At 43.2% G+C, this 27150-nt stretch overlaps 1 protein-coding gene across 1 annotated transcript in view; it reads right to left on the reverse strand.

Annotated features, from left to right (window-relative positions):
- Positions 1-27150, reverse strand: part of SGPP2 (sphingosine-1-phosphate phosphatase 2) — an 82144-nt gene that overhangs the window by 31387 nt on the left and 23607 nt on the right. Inside the window, exon 2 of the mRNA XM_040349039.1 lies at positions 11930-11989. Coding sequence (XP_040204973.1) covers positions 11930-11989 — 60 coding nt within the window. The remainder of the gene's footprint in view (positions 1-11929; positions 11990-27150) is intronic.

Below are 27150 nucleotides of genomic sequence, written 5' to 3' on the forward strand. Positions count from 1 at the left end.
AAGCTGGCAGCACTGTGTGTGTGTGTGGGGGGGGGGGGCACACAGGGGGTATCTGAGCTGCAGCCTGCACAGGGGGTGGGTCAGAACGCAAAGGGGGGGTGACACAATCCGGAAACCGGAAACATTGGAAGAGGGAGGGCATACAGGGGGATAGGAACAGTGGGGGTGGGGTAATCAGAAAGGCAGCGGTAGTGTTGAATGCAGATATGGAACCCCTGCAGCCAGTTGTGCTGCAGGGGGAACGGACCCCAGAATCGGAGCAGGAGGATTAGTGGAGCCAGGTGCCGAAATGGGCAATGGGTGCTGGGATTTAGCCTGGATTGTTGGGACACCAGGACAGCCCGGCCCATTCTGGAATAGTTGGGAGGTAGGGGTTGAAGGAAGATTAGCAGTGTTCTGTAAAAGGTGATGCCTGTGTTAGTAATGTCCTGTACACACAAATCAGAGTTTCCATCGGAATAAACTCTGATGGGTTTTTCCAACAGAATTCTGTTCAAACTGTCGTGCATACACATGACACACTGAATTCCGACCATCAAAAACGCGGTGACGTACAACACTACGACGAGCCTAGAAAAACGACGTTCAATGCTTCCGAGCATGCGTTGAATTGTTTCCGAGCATGCATGTTTTTTTCTCTGTCAGAGTTTCATACAGACGAACGGAATTTCTGATAGAATTTTTTTCCGTCAGGAAAAAAAGAGAACATGTTCTCTTTCACTCCGTCTGAATTTCCAACAGAAAAAGTCCGATGGGGCATACACACGGTCGGAAAATCGATTAAAAAATTCCGTCGGACTTTTTCCAATCGGAAATTCCGATTGTGTGTACGAGGCACAAGACACCAGTTTTTTTTTGACCCCACATCTCTCCTCCAGGCTTGAAAACATGAAATTGTGAAAAGAAAAAAAAATTCATGATCTCATGTTTTCAGCCACGATTGAGGCTTTGTTTACTTCCAGGTACCCGGGCGTGACGTCATAACGTTGCGCCCGGGCCTCCAACGGTCATAGAGATGACCAGTGACAATCTATCGTCATGAGCCGGCACCGGATGATTAGTTCTCCGGGCCCCCCATGGCACGGCAGAGCCTGGAGAAGCACCGGATAGCGGCGGGAGGGGGAGGTTCCATCCCGCCGCCTATAAGAACGATCAAGCAGTGGAACTGCCGCTATGATCATTCTTATAAGATACGAAGAAAGAGGATGGATAGCCGCACTCCAATGACCAAACGGTTGTCTTTTATTAAAAAAAACACAGCAAGTACATCACTTCACAAGGTGCAACAAAGGAACGGGTAGATAGCCGACGCGTTTCGCACTGAGCTAGTGCTCAATCATGGCCATCACCTTTACAGAACGATGCTAATCTTTCTTCGTATCTTATGCATGGTCAGTGCATCGCCAGAACCCACGGTATCCTGAGTCAGTCCATCTCTACATAGTGACCCACCTGGAGCGGTGATCCCTTCTCTTCTCTATTGGTTTATGATCATTCTTATGGTGTCTTATGGTGCGCAAAATCGCTGGCTGAAAAGAAGGATATCTGAATGATGCCTGTAGCTGCAGGCTTCATTCAGATATCCCCACCTCAATACCAGGACGTCATATGATGACGTGCGGTATTGAGGTGGTTTAGAACATTAGTCTCATACCTTGCTGCTGTTCTCCACCTATTTGTTACTTTCACTTAACCAAATAATTACTGTTCCACTCTACTTGGTCTTGGTGTGCCTTCTCTCCACATTGGGTACCAACCAGTTGGCCTTGCCCACATGCTTACAAATGGATCAGGCAACTTTGCTATAGGAAAAATCCCAAAGAAAAGAAAGATTTGTCATAAATATAGGTCACAGGTCTATAATATCTATATTAAGTGGAATATGAAGACATGATCTGTACACAATGACAGGGGTCAAGTCCTGGGGAAAAAAGTGTGGGAACTCCCACCCAAGATCCACTCCCCCACCAAAAAAAATAAAAAGATACACTCATATGCATAATTACTAAACCGCATGTTCTTTCTAAATCCCGCGATAACTCGTGGCAGACCTCCGCAATGTCTCCTGGGAACAATGATAAAAGCTCCCAGGAGACATTGCGGCATCGGAATACCCACACACTACCCAATGAATCCATATACAGGAAGCGGCCAGTAACATAAAGGATTACTAAGGTTCGCTTGCCCCTGACAGCGACTCGAGCTGGGCATCGCCGCTTAGTGAAGGATTGGCTCGGGCGGCTCGGCTGCTCTAGTCCTGCAAAGGGAACGGAGTTCCTGCTGTGAAAAAAGTGCAGGAACTCCGTTCCCATGCGTTCCCGCAGGACTTGAGCCCTGGTGTAGTAGCGTTTCAAATTCTTTTTTCTGGTCAGCAATGTTTTAGGTTTTAAATATTTGTCTGACTGTGTCTGAACAACCACTAGCAATCTGTTTTGATATGTGTAGCACCACCCCCGAATTTGTATCCAAGGCCCCTTTCCCACAAGTGCGGCGGCAGCCAGGCAAACGGCAACATTTACTCCTCTGGCTCAGTAAACAGTCTAGGGGTTGCCTTTTTTAAGTTAATTGCAAAATAACTTGGATGGGGCTTGGGAAAGCTGTGGAATACTCCAGGACATTGAACAGGAACGTGAAGAGACACGCTTCCCTTTGCAGCTAATGTCTTAGAACTGTCCCTTCAGCAGTATTACATAAAGTGGAAAGCACTGGGACACCATCAGTTCCAGGCCAAGCAAGCCTTAATGATGGTGCAACAATGCTTAACAGCAGCAACAAACAGTCAATAGGATCCTTCTCTCAGGTTTGTACTCACAGTGTCCCTGGGACTTGAAATGCCTCCTATCAGACTCAGGTAGACTCCCCAGTGAATCTTCCAGACCAGATCCCCAATGAAACCCCTCTCTTCAAGGGAATTTGCAGAAGGATAGTCCCCCCTCCCCCAGTTATGCACAGCAGGAACTTCAAAAAAAGACTAGCTTTTGCCTGCCCTATAGCATTTTTACTGCTACAGGGGACACCTGTGTGCCAAATCATGTATATATATCATGTATATATACACGTGATCTGACACATCTGGATAGGGGGTGCGTATGCAATGTCCGCTGGCACCCACTGATCATGAGGAAAAGACACAGAACTGCGATCTGCCTATGTAAACAAGGTAGATCGCCGTTCTGACAAGGAATAGGGAATAAATTCCATCTCTTCCCCTAGTAAAAGCACATTCCGCAGTTCACATAAACAATGGCTAGGCACAGTTATCCCTTTGATCACCCCTTATGTTTAACCCCTTCCCAGCGTCATCATTACAGAGACAGGGCATATTTTTAGCATTGATCATTCCATTAGTGTCACTTGTCCCCAAAAAGTGTCAAAAGTGTCAGACTGTCTGCCGCAATATCGCAGTACCGCTATAAGCTGCTGTTTGCCACCATTACTATAAAAAAATAATAATGATAAAAAAAATTACTCATAGTTTTTGTATATGCTATAACGTTTGCGCAAACCAATCAATATACGCCTGTTAGAATTTTTTTAACCAAAAAATATGTAGATGAATATATATTGGCCTAAACTGATGAAGAAATTATATTTTTTCTATTTTATTTTTATTGGATATTTCTTTTAGCATAAAGTAAAAAATATTGGGTTTTTATTATAAATATTCAGTCTTTTTTTGTTTATAGCGCAAAAAAAACTAAACACAGGAGGTGATCAAATACCAATGGAAAGCTCTATTTGTGGGAAAAAAAGGGATATACCGCTACATTTTTTTTGGGGGGGGGGGGTACAGCATTGCATGACTGTGCAATTGTCAATTGTCAGTTAAAGTAATGTAACTGACAACTGTCAGTTAAAGTAACGCAGTGTAGTATGACAAAAAAATGGCCTGGTCATGAAGGGGAGAAAATCTTCTGAAGTGGTTAAAGGATAAGTTCTCGTTTTAGAAAGAAAAATAAAAAACTATTTTTTTTTTTGCAGGTAAAAAAAAATCATATTTTTTTTTCTTTTTTGGAACCTGTAAGGCATTGCAGGCTCCAACGCAAATCACTGGTGCCATACAGGTCTCCTGCAGATCTGTCAGTGTATCTGTGTGCCTGTACATCCCGTATGGGCAAGCAGATACACTGACAGGAAGAATCATCAAACTACCACGGAGCTCCACAGCACCGTGGTAGTTTATTGAGAACTACAAGCTGACAGGATGTCGGGGCTTGTAGTTCATTCAGAACAAAATATTAATGACATTTACCTCCTATAGGGCCATTTAAAACGCCTGAACAGTTAAAAAAATATGGGGATTTGGTCACACCATATTGCTATATGGTGCTTAAGCCCACTTACTGCGACAAAGTACCCCATTATTAGTGGGTCCTATGCTATCCATAGAATGGAAGATTCTGCTTCTCTGAACCATGGGAGAAATACTTTTCTATATATGCGAGAACTAAAAGGGGTCCTCCTATAACACAAGTGGACACTAATGAGAGGCATTTGGGGCACAACCTAAAAGATGTAGTTCATTCACACACAGAGCAGATTTAAAAAAGTGACAGTTAGTAGGGGGAACTTCTCCCCATACTGCTGTCACAGGGAGTGAGAGATCGGGCAGCGGCCGCAGCATTGGGAACATGTTACATGTTTTACCCTAAAAACGTGTGGAACATGTTTCCAAAGGTGAACTTGTCCTTTAAAAGAGCATTTATTGATTTCAAAAGGATCATAGAAAAAAAGCCCAGAAATAAAATCTGTCGAAAAAAGTTATTGCAAAAAATATTTATTGGAGTTCTGAGCCTTATAGGAAAATAGGCATGCATAGCCCACTCCAAGTTTGTATTTATTTTACTTTGTTTTATACTTCAGGAAGGAGGGACTCCAGCAGGTACCAGAAATGTCTTCATAATGGTAGGGCTTGTATATCCTATAATGCCAATATATACAGTGCCTTGAAAAAGTATTCATACCCCTTAAAAATGTCCACATTTTGTCATGTTACAACCAAAAACAAATGTATTTTATTGGGATTTTATGTGATAGACCAACACAAAGTGGCACATAATTGTGAAATAAAAAGGAAAATGATAAATGGTTTTCAAAAACTTGTACAAATAAATATGTGAAAAGTTTTGTGTGCATTTGTATTCAGCCCCCTTTACTCTGATGCCCCTAATTAAAATCTAGTGGAACCAATTGCTTTCAGAAGTCACATAATTAGTAGAGTCCATATGTGTGCAATTTAATCTCAGTATAAATGCAGCTATTCTCTGAATCCCTCAGAGGTATGTTAGAGAACCCTAGTGAACAAACAGCATCATGAAGGCCAAGGAACACACAAGACAGGTCAGGGATAAAGCTGTGGAGAAGTTTAAAGCAGGGTTAGGTTCTAAAAAAATATCCCAATCTTTGAACATCTCACAGAGGGCTGTTCAATCCATCATTCAAAAATGGAAAGAGTATGACACAACTGCAAACCTACCAAGACATGGCCGTCCACCTAAACCAGGGGTGCCCAACCTTTTGAAGAGCAAGGGCCACTTAAGCGACTTGGTAACCGGTTGCGGGCCACAATGAGTGGAGTGGGTGGATGGCAACCACCTCTATAGAGCCCACTCTACTCTCAGCACACCAAACTGGCAGGTAATAGAAGTCTATGGCTCAGTGCAGGTAACCCACAGGTGCACTTCTCTGTACCTGTGGATCAGTTTAAGTGCAGCCCAGTAACCACTACAGAACAGATATGCCCATACATACACTGTGATTTTAGTAATTAAAACATACCTTTAATAAACAGTATTCTATTCTATTTAATTCCATCCCAGAGCAGTTGGTCGTGGGCCACATCAGAGGGCTCCGCGGGCCACATGTGGTCCCCGGGCCACTGGTTAGACACACCTGACCTAAACTAACAGGCTGGGCAAGGAGAGCATTAATCAAAGAAGCAGCCAAGAGGCCCATAGTAACTCTGGAGGAGCTGCAGAGATCCACAGCTCAGGTGGAAGAATATGTCCACAGGACAACTATTAGTCGTGCACTCAACAAATCTGCCCTTTATTGAAGAGTGGCAAGAAGAAAGCCATCTTTAAAAGAAAGCCATAAGAAGTCCAGTTTGCAGTTAGCGAGAAGCCATCTAGGGGACACAGCAAACGTAACAAAAGATGGTCTGGTCAGATGAGACCAAAATTGAACTATTTGGCCTAAAAGTAAAAGGCTGTGGTGGAAAACTAACACGGCACATCACCCTGAACACACCATCTGCACTGTGAAGCATGGTGGTGGCAGCATCGTGTTTCGGGAATGCTTTTCTTCAGCAGGGACAGGGCAGCTGGTCAGAGTTGATGGGAAGATGAATAGAGCCAAATACAGGGAAATCTTTTTTTCTTTCTTTTCTCAAAAAGGATGTTTATTGACACATATGGTAGAAAACGGGTTACATACATATGCAAAAAGCATACAATCAAAGCAAACAATCATTCCATAAAACATTGGAATAATACAAAAACTTGAAAACAGTAAAAGTAGTCTCTCACATTCCATAAACCAACTTACAGTAGATATATGACCATCCCGGTCTCAATAGTGTTAGGAAAATCTTAGAAGGAAACATGTTAGAGAGTCTGCAAAAGACTTGAGACTGGGGTGGAGGATCACCTTGCAGCAGGACAACGACACTAAACCAGAGCTACAATGGAATGGTTTAGATCAAAGCAAATTCATGTGGTAGAATGACCCAGTCAAAGTCCAGACCTGAATCCAATTGAGAATCTGCGGCTAGACTTGAAAATTGCTGTTCACAGAAGCTCTCCATCCAATCTGACAGAGCTAGAGCTTTTTTGCTAAGAAGAATTGGCAAAAATGTCACTTTCTAGATGTACAAAGCTGGTAGAGACATCCCCAAATACACTTACAGCTGTAATTGCAGAGAAAGGTGGTCCTAAAAGGGATTACCTCAGGGGGGCTGAATACAAATGCACTTCAGACTCTTCGCATATTTGTAAAAAAAAAAAAAATTGAAAACCATTTATCATTTTTCTTCCACTTCACAATTATGTGCCACTTTGTGTTGGTCTCTCACATAAAATCCCAATAAAATACATTTAGGTTGTTGGTTGTAAGTGAACATGACAAAATGTGGAAAATTTCAAGGGGTATGAATACTTTTTCACGCTACTGCAAATAATGTAGGTCCCCCAAGCCTGGCAAAGTTTGTTCTACATAAATATTGGATAGGGTCATAGTGCATTTTTATACCAGCCGGGTACACTACTATCAGAAAGCTGATAGCTAAACCGAAACATAAAGAGTTAAGATATCATATATGTTAATAAATATTCAGTAATGAAAGCATGTCTTATGGTAATTATCGGAATCCCTCACATTGTCACTGATGACTGCGGCCCTATGCCCAGTCTAAGTTACTGATGACATGTGATGCTCTACAATTAATAGGCATCCTTAATGGGTTAGAACAGTCTATATTAACCCAGGAAACACAGTGTCAGCTGCTAGCACATTAGATCCTTCCTTTCCTAGACTAAAGCACTGCATGTGAACTGCTGAGCAAATGGGCAGGAAGTCTCCGTTTCAGACACTAATGATAAAAAGGAAATATGTGCAAAGGGCGGGCAGGGGGGGAGAGTTGACATTAGTATGGCTGCTGCCATATTCATACCATTACCCCTCTAATAATGATGGCCTTTGTCAGAGCAAAACTAATGATATTTAATGGTAGAGTCACAAACGAAACAGTAACGCTCTGTATAGCACACAGAAGATAAACACTTTGCTGTATGCTTTACAGACTTTACAAATATTATTTCTAAAAGTAAAGAGTATAGGTTATAAAATCCAGTGGTGACCCTCAATATGTCATTAGCTCTATAAAGCAGTATCAGCATTTCGTTGTTGTATGGTACCCTCTAAGATAGGCCCAAACATTTCAAATGCATCCAATGTACCTTTTAGACTGAAACAATTCATACCCCTTGAAATTTTCCACATTTTGCCATGTTACAACCAAAAAACGTAAATGTATTTTATTGGGATTTTATGTGATAGACCAACACAAAGTGGCACATAATTGTGAAGTGAAAGGAAACTTATGAATGGTTTTCAAAATCTTTTACAAATAAATTAGGGCTGTTACTGATTAAAATTTTCGTGTTCCAATAATCGATTTTTTTTAATCGACTAATTTCGATTAATTATAACGCACATACATTTTTCAGATCACCACCATATATAGCCCCCACTGTAATATCCACAGACATCTCCCCCACTGTAATATCCACAGACATCTCCCCACTGTAATATCCACAGACATCTCCCCACTGTAATATCCACAGACATCTTCCCACTGTAATATCCACAGACATCTCCCCACTGTAATAGTCATAGACATCTCTCCAACTGTAATATCCACAGACATCTCCCCCACTGTAATATCCACAGACATCTCTGCACTGTAATAGTCATAGACATCTCCCTAACTGTAATATCCACAGACATCTCACTACTGTAATATCCAAAGACATCTCCACCACTGTATTAGTCATAGACATCTCCCCCAACTGTAATATCCACAGACATCTCCCCAACTGTAATAACCACAGACATCTTACCACTGTAATATCCACAGACATCTCCCCACTGTAATCCACAGACATCCCCCCACTGTAATATCCACAGACATCTCCCTACTGTAATATCCACAGACATCTCCCCCACTGTAATATCCAGACATCTCCCCAACTGTAATAACCACAGACATCTTACCACTGTAATATCCACAGACATCTCCCCACTGTAATCCACAGACATCCCCCCCACTGTAATATCCACAGACATCTCCCTACTGTAATATCCACAGACATCTCCCTACTGTAATATCCACAGACATCTTCCCCACTGTAATATCCACAGACATCTCTCCACTGTAATATCCACAGACATCTCTCCACTGTAATATCCACAGACATCTCCCCCCACTGTAATATCCACAGACATCTCCCCCACTGTAATATCCAGACATCTCCCCAACTGTAATAACCACAGACATCTTACCACTGTAATATCCACAGACATCTCCCCCAACTGTAATATCCACAGACATCTCCCCCACTGTAATATCCAGACATCTCCCCAACTGTAATAACCACAGACATCTTACCACTGTAATATCCACAGACATCTCCGCACTGTAATCCACAGACATCCCCCCCACTGTAATATCCACAGACATCTCCCTACTGTAATATCCACAGACATCTTCCCCACTGTAATATCCACAGACATCTCACCACTGTAATATCCAAAGACATCTCCCCACTGTAATATCCACAGACATCTCCCCCACTGTAATATCCACAGACATCTCCCCCACTGTAATATCCACAGACATCTCCCCCACTGTAATATCCACAGACATCTCCCCCACTGTAATATCCACAGACATCTCCCCCACTGTAATATTCACAGACATCTCCCCACTGTAATCCACAGACATCTCCCCATTGTAATCCACAGACATCTCCCCACTGTAATCCACAGACATCTCCCCACTGTAATCCACAGACATCTCCCCACTGTAATATCCACAGACCTCTTCCCCACTGTAATATCCACAGACCTCTCCCCCACAATCTCCCCCACTGTAATATTCACAGACATCTCCCCACTGTAATCCACAGACATCTCCATACTGTAATCCAGACATCTCCCCACTGTAATCCACAGACATCTCCCCACTGTAATATGATCCACATCTCCCCCACTGTATAGGAAGATTAGTGCTTGCTTAGTCTTACCAGAGAAGCCGGCTGAACACGAGCAGTTGAGGCCGGGTGATGATGTGAGCACGCCGCTCTAGGCTCACCTAGGCCGCCGCCGGGTGGACCAAGATGGCCGCTGCTCTGGGAGCTAGGCCGAAGCCGCGGCCTTTCCTATGGCCGAGGAAGCAGCAGAGCTCCACTGATCACGTGGTGTGCCGATCCGTATATGGTGACCCGTTCGGGTCACGGATCATTTACGATCTGTTGCACCACTAGTACCGATCAAAAGAATTTTGATCAATCAAAATTTTTTGCGATTAATCGAGGAATTCATCTTTCATTTCCACAGCCCTAAAATAAAATATATGAAAAGTGTGGCGTGCATTTGTATTCAGCCCCCCTGAGTCAATACTTTGTAGAAACACCTTTTGTTGCAAAATCCCAATAAAATGCATTTACGTTTTTTGTTGTAACATGACAAAATTTGGAAAATTTTAAGGGATATGGACAATTTTTGAAGGCACATTGCAGTATAGTAGAATGAAAAGTGATGTATGGGAATTATTGTTTTGATCATACTCACCTGGGTGGATGCAGTATCGGTCTGATGCTTCATCTGTCCCTCGCCGGCTCCAACACTGAGAACCAAGCGAAAAAACATCGCCGATCACTCGGTTCTCAGGGCTCTCACTGGAGCGCTGGGCTGTGGAGGGGACTGGCTCTCAGCAGCTCTATGAAATCAGCCGACAGCGGGGTTTCAGCCTGCTGTCTGCTAAAAACGGGTCCCTTGTGATACAGCCAAGCAAGCTTTGGCTGTACTTCTCCTTTAACTCACTTTGGCCATGTATCCACGTGTGTTTAACTGCTATTTATTTTTTCTTGTATTTTTAGAAGCTCCCTGCATGTTCTGGTTGTCTTTAGTAGTAATAAATATAGGTACATGTATGTTAATATATGACTACGACATAAATGCATATTTATCAGTTTTAAAAAAAACACATCTAGCAAGTAGCTGTGTGTGAGAGTCTAACTTAAATAAATATTGGTTGCTAAAAATCACTAAAAATACTTCATTTTCCATTGCGGCTATTAGTAGGTTTGTAGCAGTGCTGATGTACTTACATATGATATATGATATGGTTTCTCTCTTTCCAGTTTAATATGCTGATTGACAGCACTGCTTGTACTGGAGATGAGCAGATAATGTTTCCATTGCATGTTGGGAGCTATGCTGTTTACATCCTGTTTTAGACCTACTCAACTATAACACAGGAATTAAAAATTACAGTAATTCCGCATATACCTGGCAGTTCAATCAATGCGGTCACCATAAAAAGTGTGTATGTCTACACATGTATAGCTATATATCTTTTACAAAAACCGGTGAAATATCATTTATTAACGTTGTTTTTTGCATACATAAGGAATCTGGAACTTATCAATTCCCTTTATAACTTTAAAGGGACGTGTGTTGCTTGCTTAACGTGGTTGTATACCCTTACATATATCCATCTAGTGAAGTGATTGGCCTCAGGTGATACACAGAGGTGAAACACATCCTCCTCCGTAAGTTGTACCGGTTTATCTGCAGTCTTCTCTACATCCGTCCAATTCCAGAATTTATAAAGCTTGCCTGAGCCATCAGAAAAAAATAAAAAAAGAAGGAGGATGGAGAGCTGAAGTTACACTCTGCAGAGCTCAGTAAAGAGAGAGATCTGAGAGCTGATTGGAGGGAAGCAACCCCCTTTCACACAGGATCAGAGCTGAAGCTGTCACCTCTTTTTGGTCAGAAGTTATTCATGCTGATAACAGAGGAATGAAGCAGCATACAGAAGTGACTGTACATACTATAGAGCAGGGATCCTCAAACTACGGTCCTCCAGCTGTTGCGGAACTACACATCCCATGAGGCATTGCAAAACTCTGACCTTCACAGACATTACTAGGGCATGATGGGAATTGTAGTTCCTTAACAACTGGAGGGCCATAGTTTGAAGACTCTTGCTATAGAGAGATACTGTATGCTTCGTTCATATTTCATGTCTGGATGTTTACAGCCATTTTAAGGTTAGCCAAGCAGGGAATGAGTCAAGGATCTAATGGGACAATAACTAAGAGTTTTATTATCAGAAGTGAATAGCAAATCAAATATTGCAACCCACCTGATGGCTTGAAGTAGTGGCATAGGTCTCTTGAAGTCCAATGTTTCCATTATTTAGACCCTAGGAACAAGCAGAAAGGTGATATCAAACTTATTGATATTGCATAATCTTTTATTTCATATGCAAGTTTTAGACTGATGGTAAGGACAGTGGGCCGGATTCAGGTAGAGCGGCGTATGTTTGAGCGGGCGTAGCGCAGCTCATATGCGATACGCCGACGTAACATAGAGAGGCAAGGCCAGTATTCACAAAGCACTTGCTCCCTAGGTTACGGCGGCGTAGCGTAAATGGGCCGGCGTAAGCCCGCCTAATTCAAAGTAGGCAGGTAGTGGGCGTGTTGTATTAAAATGAATCGTGACCCCATGTAAATGAAGCGCCGAACGAACGGCGCATGTGCGCGCATGCTCAGAATCACGTTGAATTTACGCCCTAAGATACGACGGCTCAATGGCAATGATGTGAACATAACCTACACCCAGCCGCATTCACATACGACTTACGTAAACGACGTAAAATTTGACGGCAGTTCCGACGTCCATACCCTAACATGACTTAGACCAGCTATTTGGTGGTTTAACTTTACGCCGGACGTACGCCTTACGCAAACGGCGTATACTCATGCGACGGGCGCAAGCATGTTCGTGAATCGGCGTATCTTGGTCATTTGCATATTCGACGCGTAAATCAATGGAAGCGCCCCTTGCGGCCAGCGTAAATATATGCGCCCAAGATACGACGGCGTAGGCGACTTACGTCGGTCGGATGGAGCCAGAATTCAGGCGTATCTGGTTTCAAGAATACGGCGCATAGATACGATGGCGCATCCATGGACTTACGCGGCGTATCAGTAGATACGTCGGCGTAAGTCTTTGTGAATCCGGGCCAGTGTTGACATTTTCAAACAACAATCTAGGTGAACCATTCACACGCAATACATTTTCTGCAATACAATGAAGAAAATGAAACAAAATCTTTTGTCAGCTCTATACATATATTGGTAGAGTTAGGCAAAAATCCCACCAGGTTCTAAAGGGAATAAAAGAGACATCTCACAGTACACTGTTGTTAATAAATGCTTGTTTATATGCCATTTCTGAGGTTAATGACACAAAGCGATGGGATTCAAGTGGTAAGATGGGAGTTAAATTCAGGGATACAATGACAGTGAGTCTTGGACTAGAAGAACATGGCCAGTCTGATAATTGCACTGTTATGTTACACTTAGGATGACAGATGCGATTTAACGGAACTGAATGGATGTAGCATGCAGCAGCACAGAGATGTATTATTTCCAGAGGATTAGCTCATTGACAGTCACATGTTTGAAATGCCCCAACTACAACACTCTTCTTGTCATTGAATAAAAACAGGACAGTCTCATTGGTGCGACAGACGATTAAAGGATACGGTTTATGGACTGTACAGGACATCCAAATGGCGTTACCATAATGAGCACCATTACTTTCAAAGCATCACATTCCTGAGTTCGCAGTCATTGTCACATAAAAACGTAAAAGCTTTTTTGTTTTTCTTTGTGGTTGAAAATAACATTTCTCACTACCCATTTTAGCTGCTAAACCAGTTTGTAAGATTTTAGCTTTCATGAACTTAAAGCGGGGGTTCACCCCAAAACATTACATCTAGCATACTAAGGACATTTACTTTCGGCAGGTCATTTTTTTTTTTTCTCCGTACATACCTTATTATTCTGATTTTGTCCAGGGCTTCCGCGTTCTGATGACTGCGGGACTGGGCGTTCCTATCCTTCGGTTCGATGATTGACGGCTTGTGAAACAGGTCCCCTGTCGCACAACGCACGTCACCAGATTTCCGGAAATAGCCGAGCTGCGAGTCGGCACTATACGGCGCCTGCGCAGTCAGCTCTGCACGGCGCAGGCGCCGTATAGTGCCGACTCGCAGCTTGGCTATTTCCGGAAATCTGGTGACGCGCGTTGTGCGACAGGGGACCTGTTTCACAAGCCGTCAATCATCTAACCGAAGGATAGGAATGCCCAGTCCCGCAGTCATCAGAACCCTGAGGCAGAGATAGGAACGCCCGCAGTCATCAGAACGCAGAAGCCCTGTACAAAATCAGAATATCAAGGTATGTACGGAGAAAAAAAAAGAAAAATGACCTGCCGAAAGTAAATGTCCTTAGTATGCTGGCTCTAATGTTAGAAATTCGTTTTTAGGGTGAACCCCCGCTTTAATACACTCAGAACCATTGAAAATAAAATTACTATTGGCTTCTAAAAAATACTGCACTCCATTAGGGTCTGCACCCCAAAGTTCAAACAAATATGCGTGTGTGTATGTATGGGAAGTAGGGAAATGGACAATGTCAGAGCAGTGGATGGTGTCAGGAGGGCAAAGATTAAATACAAACACAATAAATTATTATTAGTTTATTTCATTGTTTACAATTTTTTAGGAGCCCTATTGGGGGCATGGTGAAATATCAGTCCTCTGATGTCCCACTTTTGAAACAGAGAAAGGGACTGAGGATAGAGATTCACCTGCCTCTTTCTATTCATCCAAGCAGCAGGGGAAATCTGTACATTACAACATGATTAGCGTGTGCCCAGGCACACCTGGCACACCCTGTGCGCACGCCTATGCTGCACTCTTTGACATCAATCTAGCATTCAGATTTCTGTTTTCAAATAAACGGTCATAGTAGGTAAATAAGACTGGGAATAAGACACAAACATTGTTTGAAATGTACCCTTAGGCCTCTTTCACACTTATACGACTTGTGACGCGATTTGTGATGGCAAAGTAGCATGACAAGTCGTTTCCCATGATTTCCAATGATAACCATTCATATTAGTATGACTTCAAGTCGTTCTGACTTCAAAGTAGTCCCTGCACTACTTTGGTCCGATTTTGAGGCCACTTACACAGGCATTCCCTGAAATCGCGGCCAAATCACGGTGAAATCGCAGTAGTGTGAAAGGGGCTTTAGACATTAGATGATCAATCACCCATTTTTAACTTTAACTCTCTTTATGAACACCTTTCCACAGTTGCATAAACGTGTAACTAAGGCTACATTATCCACTTGACCACCGGGCCTATTTTGGTACTTCTCTCCTTCATGTAAAAAAATCTCATTTTTTTTGCTAGAAAATTAATCAGAACCCCCAAACATTATATATTTTTTTTAGCAGACACCCTAGGGAATAAAATGGCGGTCATTGCAACTTTTTTCCCCCCCTCGCACGGTATTTGCGCAATAATGTTTCAAACACCTTTTTTGGGGGAAAAAACAGTTTCATGAATTAAAAAACAGCAAAACAGTAAAGTTAGCCCAATTTTTTTGTATAATGTGAAAGATGATGTTACGCCGAGTAAATAGATACCCAACATGTCATGCTTTAAAATTGCGCACACTCATGGAATGGCGCCAAACTTCGGTACTTATAAATCTCCATAGGCGATGCTTTAAAATGTTTTACAGGTTACCATTTTCAAAGGTACAGAGGAGGTGTTGTGCTAGAATTGTTGCACACGCTCTAAAGCATGCGACGATACCTCACATGTGGGGTTTGAACGGCGTTTACATATGTGGGCGGGACTTGCATGAGTGTTCGCTTCTGAGCGCGAGCTACCGGGGACAGGGGCGTTTTAAAAAAAAAATGTTTTTAATTTTATTTTTATTTTACACTTTTCTTTTAAAAAAAAATTTTGATCACTTTTATTCCTATTACAAGGAATGTAAACATCCCTTGTAATAGGAATCTATGTGACAGGTCCTCTTTATGGAGAGATGTGGGGTCAAAAAGACCCCACATCTCTCCTCCAGGCTTACAAGCATGAGATCGTGAAAAAAAATTCACTGATCTAATGCCGACAGCCGCGATTGCGGCTTTGTTTACTTCCAGGTACCCGGGCGTGACGTCATAATGTCACGCCTGGGCCTCCGACGGTCATCTCTATGCTTCCCAGCCAGCGACAGCCGATTCGTTCTCCGGGCCCCCCATGGTACGGGAGAGCCCGGCGAAGCACCGGATGGCGGAGGGAGGGGGGACGTCCCCTCCCGCTGCCTATAAGAACAATCAAGTGGTGGAACTGCCGCTTTGATCGTTCTTATCGTGCAGAGAATCGGCGGCTGAAGACGGTGATATCTGAATGATGCCTGTAGCTGCAGACATCATTCAGATATCACCGCACAAATTCGAGGACGTCATATGACGTCCTCGATTGTCTTACATTCAGATTACTTGTGTCCAAATGCTGTTCTGGGGAAAAAAAAATGAAGAACTTTCCCATAGTGACCATATTCCAGATTTGAGTATGGCTTTTACTACTCTTTAGAGATAGTCCACATGCAGTTGAAAAGCCATGGCCCTATAGAACTATATAGTAAAGGAATGAGTGACTCTCAGGTGACCGGTTTGTCCTTCTGGCTAGACAGATTTAGTGGAACAGCATTTACATTTCCCAGAAATTTCATCATAGAAACTGAATATTTTGGTAATTTTTTTTGCCATTTTGGTAAAATGCATCAGAATAAATGGGGAGAACAAATAAATGTGGTCTCAAGGGTGCAATGGACTTTAATGGCCACTGAGGGTTACAGAAGCTCCTTTCAGCTATCTTGCTCTTTGTTCTTGTGCAACAAATGGCTTCTAAAAAGCTTAATTGTTTTCTTTTTTCACAGAAAGAAAAACAGCAAAAAAGTCAAATACTAAATTGTAAGCAACATTACATAATAATTATATCCCCCAAAAAACAAAAACACAAACCAGACTACTCCAAAAATACCACCCAAAAACACACCTAGTCTATGCAGCTCAATGTACTAAATTGAGATGGTCTTTGTGGTGAAATCATTGTTGCCAAAATCGCTTCTCACAAGATACAGGCAGTCCTCTACTTATGAACGCAATACCGACTGTAGGTTTGTTCGTAAGTGGAATCTGTTCATAAGTCGGAACACTGCTTGTAAGTGTAACTTCCGCCTGTGCGGGCATGTGGGATGTGGCATGTTACAGGCACTTCTGGGGCTCTTCTGGCCATGCAGTACATGACAGTACAGTAGTGTGGAATGTGGCAAGATAGCTGCTCAGAGGTATCCAGGACCATCGTGGAATACAAGCAGCCGGCATTGAGGCATTCGTAAGTAGGAGTTGTTCGTAAATCGGGCGTTCGTAAGTCAGGGACTGCCTGTACATAGCACAGGGGTTCCGAGCAGTCAGCAAGGTGTCATGAAACTTAGGCTGGCCATAGATGATGCGATTTACATTACAGCAACAATGGGTTGCAGGAAAGAAAATGCTTTATTCCCCCATCAATACCAATACAGTGTTGATGGAAGAATCCCCCCCCCCCCCGGGTGTTATTGTGTTCTCCCTGCGTGGAGACACAGGGATTATTGCTAAAATCCAACATGCTGGTTTTACTCAAATTGATCGATGGATTGACTTGGGTACAATCAGCCTGTCCATAGATGGTTCCAATCTTGGCAAGTCCCCGCTATGGCAGGCTTTACTTAGGTATGTCCTAGTTTAGGATACAGCAAACAAAACTGGACAGGGAGTAAATCTATCATATATGGCACTCAGGTGCTACCTGAACAAATCCATGTAAAAACTGGAAACAAGTAAATTTATTTATGTTTTGTTGCTAAAGTGGTAAAAGGAGAAACTTTCAGGTCAGACAGACATTCTCCGGTTCTTCTTCACAGCCACCATTATTCGTGTCAATCAAGATTCAGAAAATGCAAAAATTCTATGAAGATTCCATATATTCTGAGAATTGCAGTATTCCTTGATAGTTCTAATGCCGTGTGGCACACAAATGTTGTCGGAAATTCCGAACGTCAAGAACGCGGTCATACAACAAAACGACGAGCCGAGAAAAATTATTCCGAGCATGCGTCAAATTGATTCCGAGCATTCGTAGGATTTTTGTGTGTCGGAATTGGCTACAGACTTTGGAATTTCCGACAAGAACTTTTGTTGTTGGAAAAATTGAGAACCAGCTCTCAAACTATTGTTGTCAGAAATTCCAACAGCAAATGTCCGATGGAGCCTACACACGGTCGGATTTTCCGAAAACAAGCTCACATCGAACATTTGTTGTCGAAAATTCCGACCGTGTGTACGCGGCATTAGTTCACCCGGTTCACTACAATTCTAATTCTCTCTATTGTAAATCATTTCATAGTTTCCATGGCTTTATTTTAAGGACAGCAATGGCGTTCCAATCAACAGCCTAGTGGCTGTGGCTGGGAACTAAAACTCTTGTGTGATTCTACATTAGAACTCTTCAGAGAAGTAGCAGTAGGATCTGTGCAGGTGGAAATGTGGACCTCCAACTCCAAGGGCTACATGGAGGACAGGGAGTGCTTCTGTGACCATGAGGGCATGAAAACATGACTAGCACTTTCCTTAAATTTAGCAGTTGTGTGCCCACATTACCTTCTGTTAATATTAACCACTTAAGGACCCATGCACGCCGACATACGTCGGCAGAATGGCACGGCTGGGCACATCCACGTACATGTACGTGGCCCTTTAAGCCCAGCCGTGGGGTCGCGGGTGCGTGCACGCGACCCGGTCCGAAGCTCCGTGGCCGCGGGACTCGCGGACCTGATCGCCGCTGGAGTCCCGCGATCGGTCCCCGGAGCTGAAGAACGGGGAGAGCTGTGTGTAAACACAGCTTCTCCGTTCTTCACTGTGGCGCCGTGATCGATCGTGTGTTCCCTTTTATAGGGAACCACAATCGATGACGTCACACCTACAGCCACACCCCAAAACAGTAAGAAACACAAATGAGGTCATACATAACCCCATCAGCGCCCCCTTGTGGTTAACTCCCAAACTGCAATTGTCCTTTTCACAGTAAACAATGCATTTTAAATGCATTTTTTGCTGTGAAAATGACAATGGTCCCAAAAATTGTCCGAAGTGTCCGCCACAATGTCGCAGTCACGAAAAAAATCGCTGATTACCGCCATTAGTAGTAAAAAAATAATAATTAGTAAAAATGCAATAAAACTATCCCCTTTTTTGTAAACGCTATAAATTTTGCGCAAACTAATCGATAAACGCTTATTGCGATTTTTACCAAATATAGGTAGAAGAATACGTATCGGCCTAAACTGAGGAAAAAAAATAATGTTTTATATATTTTTGGGGGATATTTATTATAGAAAAAAGTAAAAAATATTTTTTTCAAAATTGTCGCTCTATTTTTGTTTATAGCGCAAAAAATAAAAACCGCAGAGGTGATCAAATACCACCAAAAGAAAGCTCTATTTGTGGGGAAAAAAGGACGCCAATTTTGTTTGGGAGCCACGTCGCACGACCGCGCAATTGTCAGTTAAAGCGACGCAGTGCCGAATCGCAAAAAACTGTCCGGGTCCGGGGCTTAAGTGGTTAATGAAAATGTTTCCCTTTGTGAAGGTTTTTATTTATCTAGATCAGTGGCTTATAAACTTTTCAGTAAGAAGGCCACCTTGTATATTTTACAAATATTTGTGGGCTGAAAGAAAATATTTTCTAAAAGAAAAAGAATGAATAAAAATGTAATAAATGAATAAACATGAAACAAGAAACAGCTTCACACGAGAAGCCCTCCATTTACATTAGAAGTCCCCATCACATCAGAGCCCCTACTTCACATCAAAGCAGTCCCCATCCCTTGCACAGCAGAATCTCCCCTCGTCCCTTTGCACATCAGGGTCCCACTTTCACATCAAAAGCCCTTCATAGACATCAGAGCCCCCTGTCCCTACTTACAGGTCTGCGCAGAAGGTAGGAGGTTGAGCAGGTGCCCTGGATGGTGCTGCCCTGGAATGCCATTTGTTATGGTCATTACTTTCCTTCAAGTGTCATTTTAATTTCAAATCTCATTAGTGAAAATAATTGTCATTGTGGCAAAAAGGGGATCATTATAGCTTAGTCCATTGAGAATAATGCCCTTTTAGCACAGAGCCCTGCAATTACAAATTTTGGGCCAGAGCCACAGAACAATTACGCCGGCGTATCTATTGATACGCCACGTAATTTCAAATTTTGCGCGTCGAATCTTTGTTTTGTATCTACAAAACAAGATACGACGGCATCTCGGATGGATCCGACAGGCGTACGTCTTAGTACGCCGTCGGTTCTTAGGTGCAATTTTTCGGCGGCCGCTAGGTGGCGTTTCCGTCGAATTCTGCGTCGAGTATGCAAATTAGCTAGTTACGTCGATCCACGAACGTACGTCCGGCCGGCGCATTTTTTTACGTCGTTTGCATCCGCCTTTTTCCGGTGTATAGTTGAACCTGCTATTATGAGGCGTACTCAATGTTAAGTATGGCCGTCGTTCCCGCCTCGCATTTTGAATTTTTTACGTTGTTTGCATAAGTCGTTTGCGAATAGGTATTTGCGTAGAATGACGTCACCGTCGTAAGCATTGGCTGGTTCCGGTTTAATTTCGAGCATGCGCACTGGGATACCCCCACGGACGGCGAATGCGCAGTTAAAAAAAAAAAAAACGTTGTTTACGTTGGGTCACAACGTATTTACATAAAACACGCCACCATCACAGAGATTTGAATGGCGCGCCATTACGCCGCCAAAGATACACTGAGGATTCAAATAAGAATAAAGTTACGGCGGCGTAGTGTATCTTAGATACGCTGCGCCCGGCGGATTAATGCGCCGAGGTACGTGAATCCCATTGTATGTTGTGATAGCTGCTGTGAAATTTGGTTTTGCATTGTAACTGACATGTGTGGGAGCAGCCATTACTTAGCCGGTACTTAAGTGCCGTCTAACAAATGTGAACTTCCTACCTGCATGCTTGTTGCATGTCAGTTACTTTCCAGGTAGTCAAGCCAAGATGAAGATACAGAACCTGCTCCCTTAAAATGAACTCAGCAATGGCAGTTGCTGTATTTACATTATCTCACAAAAGTGAGTACACCCCTCACATTTTTGTAAATATTTTATTATATCTTTTCATGTGACAACATTGAAAAAAATTACACTTTTCTACAATGTAAAGTAGTGAGTGTACAGCTGGTATAACAGTGTATAATAGAAGCAGAGTATGATCCCCTTCAGTGACTGGACCACAGGGCAGTATTCCAATATAATAACGACCCCAAACACACCTCCACGACCACCACTGCCTTGCTAAAGAAGCTGAGGGTAAAGGTGATGGACTGACCAAGCATGTCTCCAGATCTAAACCCTATTAAGCATCTTTGCGACATCCTCAAACGGAAGGTGGAGAAGCACAAAGTCCACCAGGAGTGGAAGAGGACTCCAGTGGCAACCTATGACGCTCTGGTAAACTCCATGCCCAAGAGGGTTCAGACAGTGCTGGAAAATAATGGTGGCCATACAAAATATTGACACTTTGGGCCTAAGTTGGACATTTTCACTAATGCCGCGTACACACGGTCGCTTTTTGGCTTGGAAAAAAATGCCGTTTTTTATCATGAAAAAAACCCGACGTTTTTCAAACTTCATTTTTAAAAACGACGTTGCCTACAAACCATCGTTTTTTAAAAATGCTCTTGCAAAGCGCGGTTATGTACAACACGTACGGCGGCACTCTGTTCCATTCAAGCTCGCGTCATAACTTACTTCTGAGCATGCGCGGGTTTAAAAACGTCGTTTTAGCCCACACACGATCATTTTTTATGACACAAAAAACAACATTTTGAAAAACGACATAAAAAAAATTGAAGCATGTTCTAGAAGACGAAAAATGACGTTTTGCCCACACACGATCATTTTAAATGACGGTTTTTAAAATGACGTTTTTTTTCATCACAAAAAACGACCGTGTGTACGCAGCATTAGAGGTTTACTCAATTTTGTTGCCAGCAGTTTAGAGAGTAATGGCTGTGTGTTGAGTTAATTTGAGGGGACAACAAATTCACACTGTTATACAAGCTGTACACTCACTACTTTACATTGTAGCAACGTGCCATTTCTTCAGTGTTGTCACATGAAAAGATATTATAAAATATTTACAAAAATGTCAATCAATTGATTTTATGGTTGTGTCTGACTTTAGCAGATCTTTGGCTGTAATAAATGGGGCTCACGCAATGTAAATAAACAGAAGTACCCCAATAAATAGAACGTTTACCTTCCTTTTCAGAAACACGTATATTATTTAGTTACTCCATCCACAATGGAAGCAATATTGTTGCTCACCTTTATGGTACAGTATATGGTCATATTTTATTTGTGGCCTTTACCGTACAGTTAGAACTAATGTATTCTGATTATTTGAACAGCACTGTGTCATAGATACTCAGGGCTGAGCTGCAAGAGATTTCCTGCTTAGTCATATACACAAACAGTCAATATAGTGATTATTGGATGTAATGGGCGGGGAGAGAGGACGGGGTGTTTCTTCCTCACTAGAAACGTACACAGATCATGTAATCCATCACAGTCCAGATAAAAATGCAACTCATACATAGAAGTAATGGCTCCTTTTTTTCCCTTACTGCCTAGCTCTAAAAGCACAGGGCTACATTATCTTCATAGGATATAAATACACACACATCTTTTTAAAATTGCTGCAAAAGCAGGAACTCCAACTGACATGGCAAGAAAAAGTGTACTAAAAATAAAGGAGGTAACAAAAGCAGAAACACTGTGACCAGCTGAGCCACACTGTATCTTGTACAGTCCAGTAGGATTATTATTAGTATAATTATACAGGATTTATAGGTGTAGCACTACCCCCCTGGGAGCTGCTGGATTGGATTTGGGCCTTTCACGTTACCTCAACATTCATTGTCTAGGGCAGGGGTCTCCAAACTTTTCAAACAAAGGGCCACTTTATTGCCTTTCAGTCTTTAGGAGGGCCGGATTGTGGCCAGCAGGGGAAGAAAATGTCACGGGCCCAGCATCAGTGAGAACAAATATGGCCTCAGGGTTGGTGGTCAATAGGAGGAGGAGTATTCCATCATTGGTATCGGTGGATGATATAGTGCCCCATTGTTGGTGTCAGTGGGAGGAATGCTGCCTCATATCAGTGGGAGGAATTGTGCCCCAAGGGCCGGATAAAGGATAGCAAAGGGCCACATCTGGCCCTCGGGCCACAGTTTGGAGACCCCTGGTCTAGGGGAAGAAAGTCTGTAAAGAACTCCAATGTCCACACAAGTTGTAAAACCTTTAGCTGTTAGGTTTTATTTTTCTCATAACTTGCAAGAAAGTAGAAGGATGGAGGAGCATGGGAAGGTTTAGGCGCATAGTACAGATCACTAGGGAAAACGTTTAAGTTCCAAAACAGTCACTCACCACTTCCTCTCGAGTGGGTATTGCTCACCCGGATAGACCCCTCTCACCTGGCTTAGCAGCCGGAATGAAGCATGAACAATGATCAGTAACAGTCTCTGCCACAGACTGGTTGCAAACAAAAGTGAACGATTCTGAAATCCTCTGCCACAGGATTTGGTACCCGGATATCCAGCCTTACAGTATTAGAGCCTTTAAGTCAACCCGGCACACTGTAAGGTTTTCGTAGACTACGGTGCATCCTCCAATAAAGTTACCAGGCCTCTCCCAAAGTACCAGCCTTCCGCTCGGTCCTTTCCTGGACAGGTCCTCCCCTGGTTTCCTCCATTGAGCAGCTTCCTCCCACAGGACACACAGCACAGGATCACCTTCAAAGCATAGGCCCCAGTCAGGACAACTGGGCCTACCTGGCAGGAACGCAACCTTGGGCCAACATGGAACCAAGGCCAAAAATCATGCAGCGCATACCTCGTGGCAGGAGGGCCACGAGGCGGAAAAGGGGCCCAAAAAAATTGCGTCTGCCCCTTAAGTATCCTTCCGCAGCATGCCCAGCGGGGAGACCACTCCCACTGGGCTGTTCCCGGAGAAAGACACCCAATACACCCTGACCTGCTTGAGTTCCAACATTGGCCTATGGTGACAACGCTACCCATAGACAAACAAAGGGAAACCCCTCCAAGCACAGGCAGAGCCGGAACAGAGGCTGATTTAGCCTTAATTAACAAAGTCTGAGATAATTATCAGCTCAGACACCCACCAAATTTAACATAGCGTCTGGTCATCAGGAGCAGGGCGCTACATAGGAGTAAACACAACTCAGCCACACTGGGGTCACTAAGACCTTTTAGTAAGAACATTCATAGAAGCCTGCTTTAGGTTGTCATTTTTTTCATGTTTAGGCTACTTTGAGCTTTCACCTAGCCTTGCATCTAAGGATGTGCAAACAAACTTTCACAGAAATAATAGGAGCCCATGATATGTAATTTCATATGCAGATGAGTAGTGAGGAATCCCACTAATACACAGTGCAGCATTTACCGTATTTATCGGCGTATACGCGCACTTTTTTGCCCTGAAAATAAGGGCAAAATCGTGGGTACGCCGATACCCGCTTTCCCGCACCGAGTTTGAATACTGCGCCGACATATACCGAGCGCAGTACACTCGTGTATTGTCGGGCAGTCTCAGGTCCTCTCGCGCTGACGTCCTGGACGTACAGGACGTCAGCGCGAGAGTTGCCGAGCCTGCCCGACGATACACGAGTGTACTGCGCTCGGTATATGTCGGCGCAGTATTCAAACTTGGCGCGGGAAACGAGCGGGGAGGACGCCGCAGAAGGACGCCGGACCCGATGAAGAGGACACCCGAAGCCGCAGACGGACGCCGGACCCGACGAGGCCGCCGATGGACGCCGCGCAAGACACCAAAACTAAGTACAAAAAAACTTTTTTCCACAGGAATTCGGGGCAACTTTAGGGGTGCGCGCTATACGCGGGAGCGCCCTATACCCGATAAATACGGGTTTTACATAATACAGTTTGATCCTGCCATAAAGGTCCTTGTTCAGGTACTTCTTCTAGGAGGTGGGCAATGGTCTCCCAGGTGTGCTCTTGTGTTGCAATCATTTCTCATTCACCTCTGGTGGAAACTACAAGCAGTCATGCTAACTCACATGGGGGTTACTTTACTTAAAGCGGGAGTTCACCCGAAAAAAAAAATTTAACCTTAGATTGATGCTCATTTTGTCAAGGGGAATCTGGTAGTTTTTTTTAAAATCGAAGCCGTACTTACCGTTTTAGAGAGCGATCTTCTCCGCCGCTTCCGGGTATGGTCTTTGGGACTGGGCGTTCCTATTTGATTGACAGGCTTCCGACAGGCTTCCGACGGTCGCATACATCGCATCACGAGTAGCTGAAAGAAGCCGAACGACGGTGCGGCTCTACACGGCGCCTGCGCACCGACGTTCGGCTACTTTCGGAAAATCGTGACGCGATAGATGCGACCGTCGGAAGACTGTCAATCAAGTAGGAACGCCCAGTCCCGCAGCCCATACCCGGAAGTGGCAGAGAAGATCGCGCTCTAAAACGGTAAGTACGGCTTCGATTTTAAAAAAACTACCCGATTCCCCTTGACAAAATGAGCATCAATCTAAGGTTAAAAATTAACTTTTCGGGTGAACCTCCACTTTAAGGCAAATAGACTTTTCACTTTGCAAAGGAATTTTCCCTTATCTCAGTGAATGTGGTAAAACGTTCATCCCTCACAATTATCACTGAGCAATGCCTTTTGGATTGTAGGCGCTTATGAGCAGGACCCTCTGATCTCTCTTGTACTTAAATATATTAGCTTGCACATGATTAGATGATAAAAGGCAGCAGAGCATCACCTCATTTAGTAAGCTAGACGAAAATTCCCTTCTAAAGTGGACAGCCTATATGCCTTTAGTAAAAATTAACCCCATTGCTCAAACATGGTCCAATGTTATCACTATTGGTAATCTGGTCCAAAGCAATGTAGACAGGAAGTGCTGGAAGAGGGCTGCAGCACTGAGAGGCAACAAAGGATAAAAAGAGGCGAAAAAAAAAAAATGTTACACAGAGTTTTAATAAACGTATTGTCATCCAACTATGGTCACAGGCCACCAATCAGATTCAGACTTCACATCAGGTTGGATGCTGATTGGTGGATCAGGAGTACAATAACTTCAGTAAGTTGGCATATACATTGATCAGCCATACCTTTATGACCCCCCCCCCCCCACCTAATACTGAGTAGGTCCCCCTTTTGCTACCATAACAGTCCTGACCTGATGAGGCATGGATGCCACTAGACTGCTTAAGGTATGCTGTGGTATCTGGCACCAAGCCATCGGTAGCAGATCATTTAAGTTGTAAGTTGCGAGGTGGGGCCTCCATGGATCAGGCTTGTTTTTTCAGAACATCCAACAGATGCTTGATTGGATTAAAATCTGGAGAATTTGGAGGCCAAGTAAACACCTTGAATTCACTGTTGTATTCCTCAAACTATTCACAATGAACCATTTTTGCAGTGTGGCAGGATGCATTATCCTGCTGAAAAAGGCCATCAGGGAATACTGTTTGCATTAAGGGGTGTACTTGGTCAGCAGTGTTTAGAAGTCAAAGTAATATCTACATGAATGGCAGGATCCAAGGTTTCCATGCTGAACTTTGCTCAAAGCATCACACTGCTTCTGCCGTCATGCCGCCTTTTTATACTGCATCCTGCTTCCCCAGATAAGAGACACAGAGCCATCCACATGAGTAAAAGAAAATGTGATTCATGAGATCAGGTCACCTTCTTCCAGTTTTGATGCTCACATACTCATGTAGGCAATTTTAACTATGAACACGGGTAAGCTGCTGTCCCACTGAATATCAGATGTCACTGTAATAAGATAATCAATGTTATTCACTTTACCTGTCAGTGGTCATAAAGTTATGGCTGATCCTTGTATAGCCTTTAGTAGAGACAGGTTTTAAGTGCCGGGTAGGATTGCTTCAATAAAGGTCATATGAACATACTCAGTGAGGTGCGGAGGTGGAAAATCTACTTGCAGTTCATTATACAAAAAAGTGATTTTTTATTTTAGAGTCAAAATAGACGGGGTGGGGAAATTGTTCAGATGCTGAATATATATATATATATATATATATATATATATGTATTTTGGAAAACATTTGCATGTTTATCCTATAGTTATCGCACAAAGCTGAAAATAATACTTTAAACACAACAAAAAACAAAAAAACAGTATCCATGATTTTTCTAGGTCACATGAAACATTCATACATATGTTTGTCTGATCTAGACCAGCCTTTGTCAACTGTACTGAGACCAGGCCCCGCTAAACTCTTCCAAAACCTGCTGTGCCCCAACAATAAAACGAGGGGGCTGGGGTTTTGCAAGACCAATGTGGGAGACTGGAGGACACTGTGTGGG

The sequence above is a fragment of the Rana temporaria genome, chromosome 4 (assembly GCF_905171775.1).
Source record: "Rana temporaria chromosome 4, aRanTem1.1, whole genome shotgun sequence".
In the NCBI taxonomy this organism is placed as follows: Eukaryota; Metazoa; Chordata; class Amphibia; order Anura; family Ranidae; genus Rana; species Rana temporaria.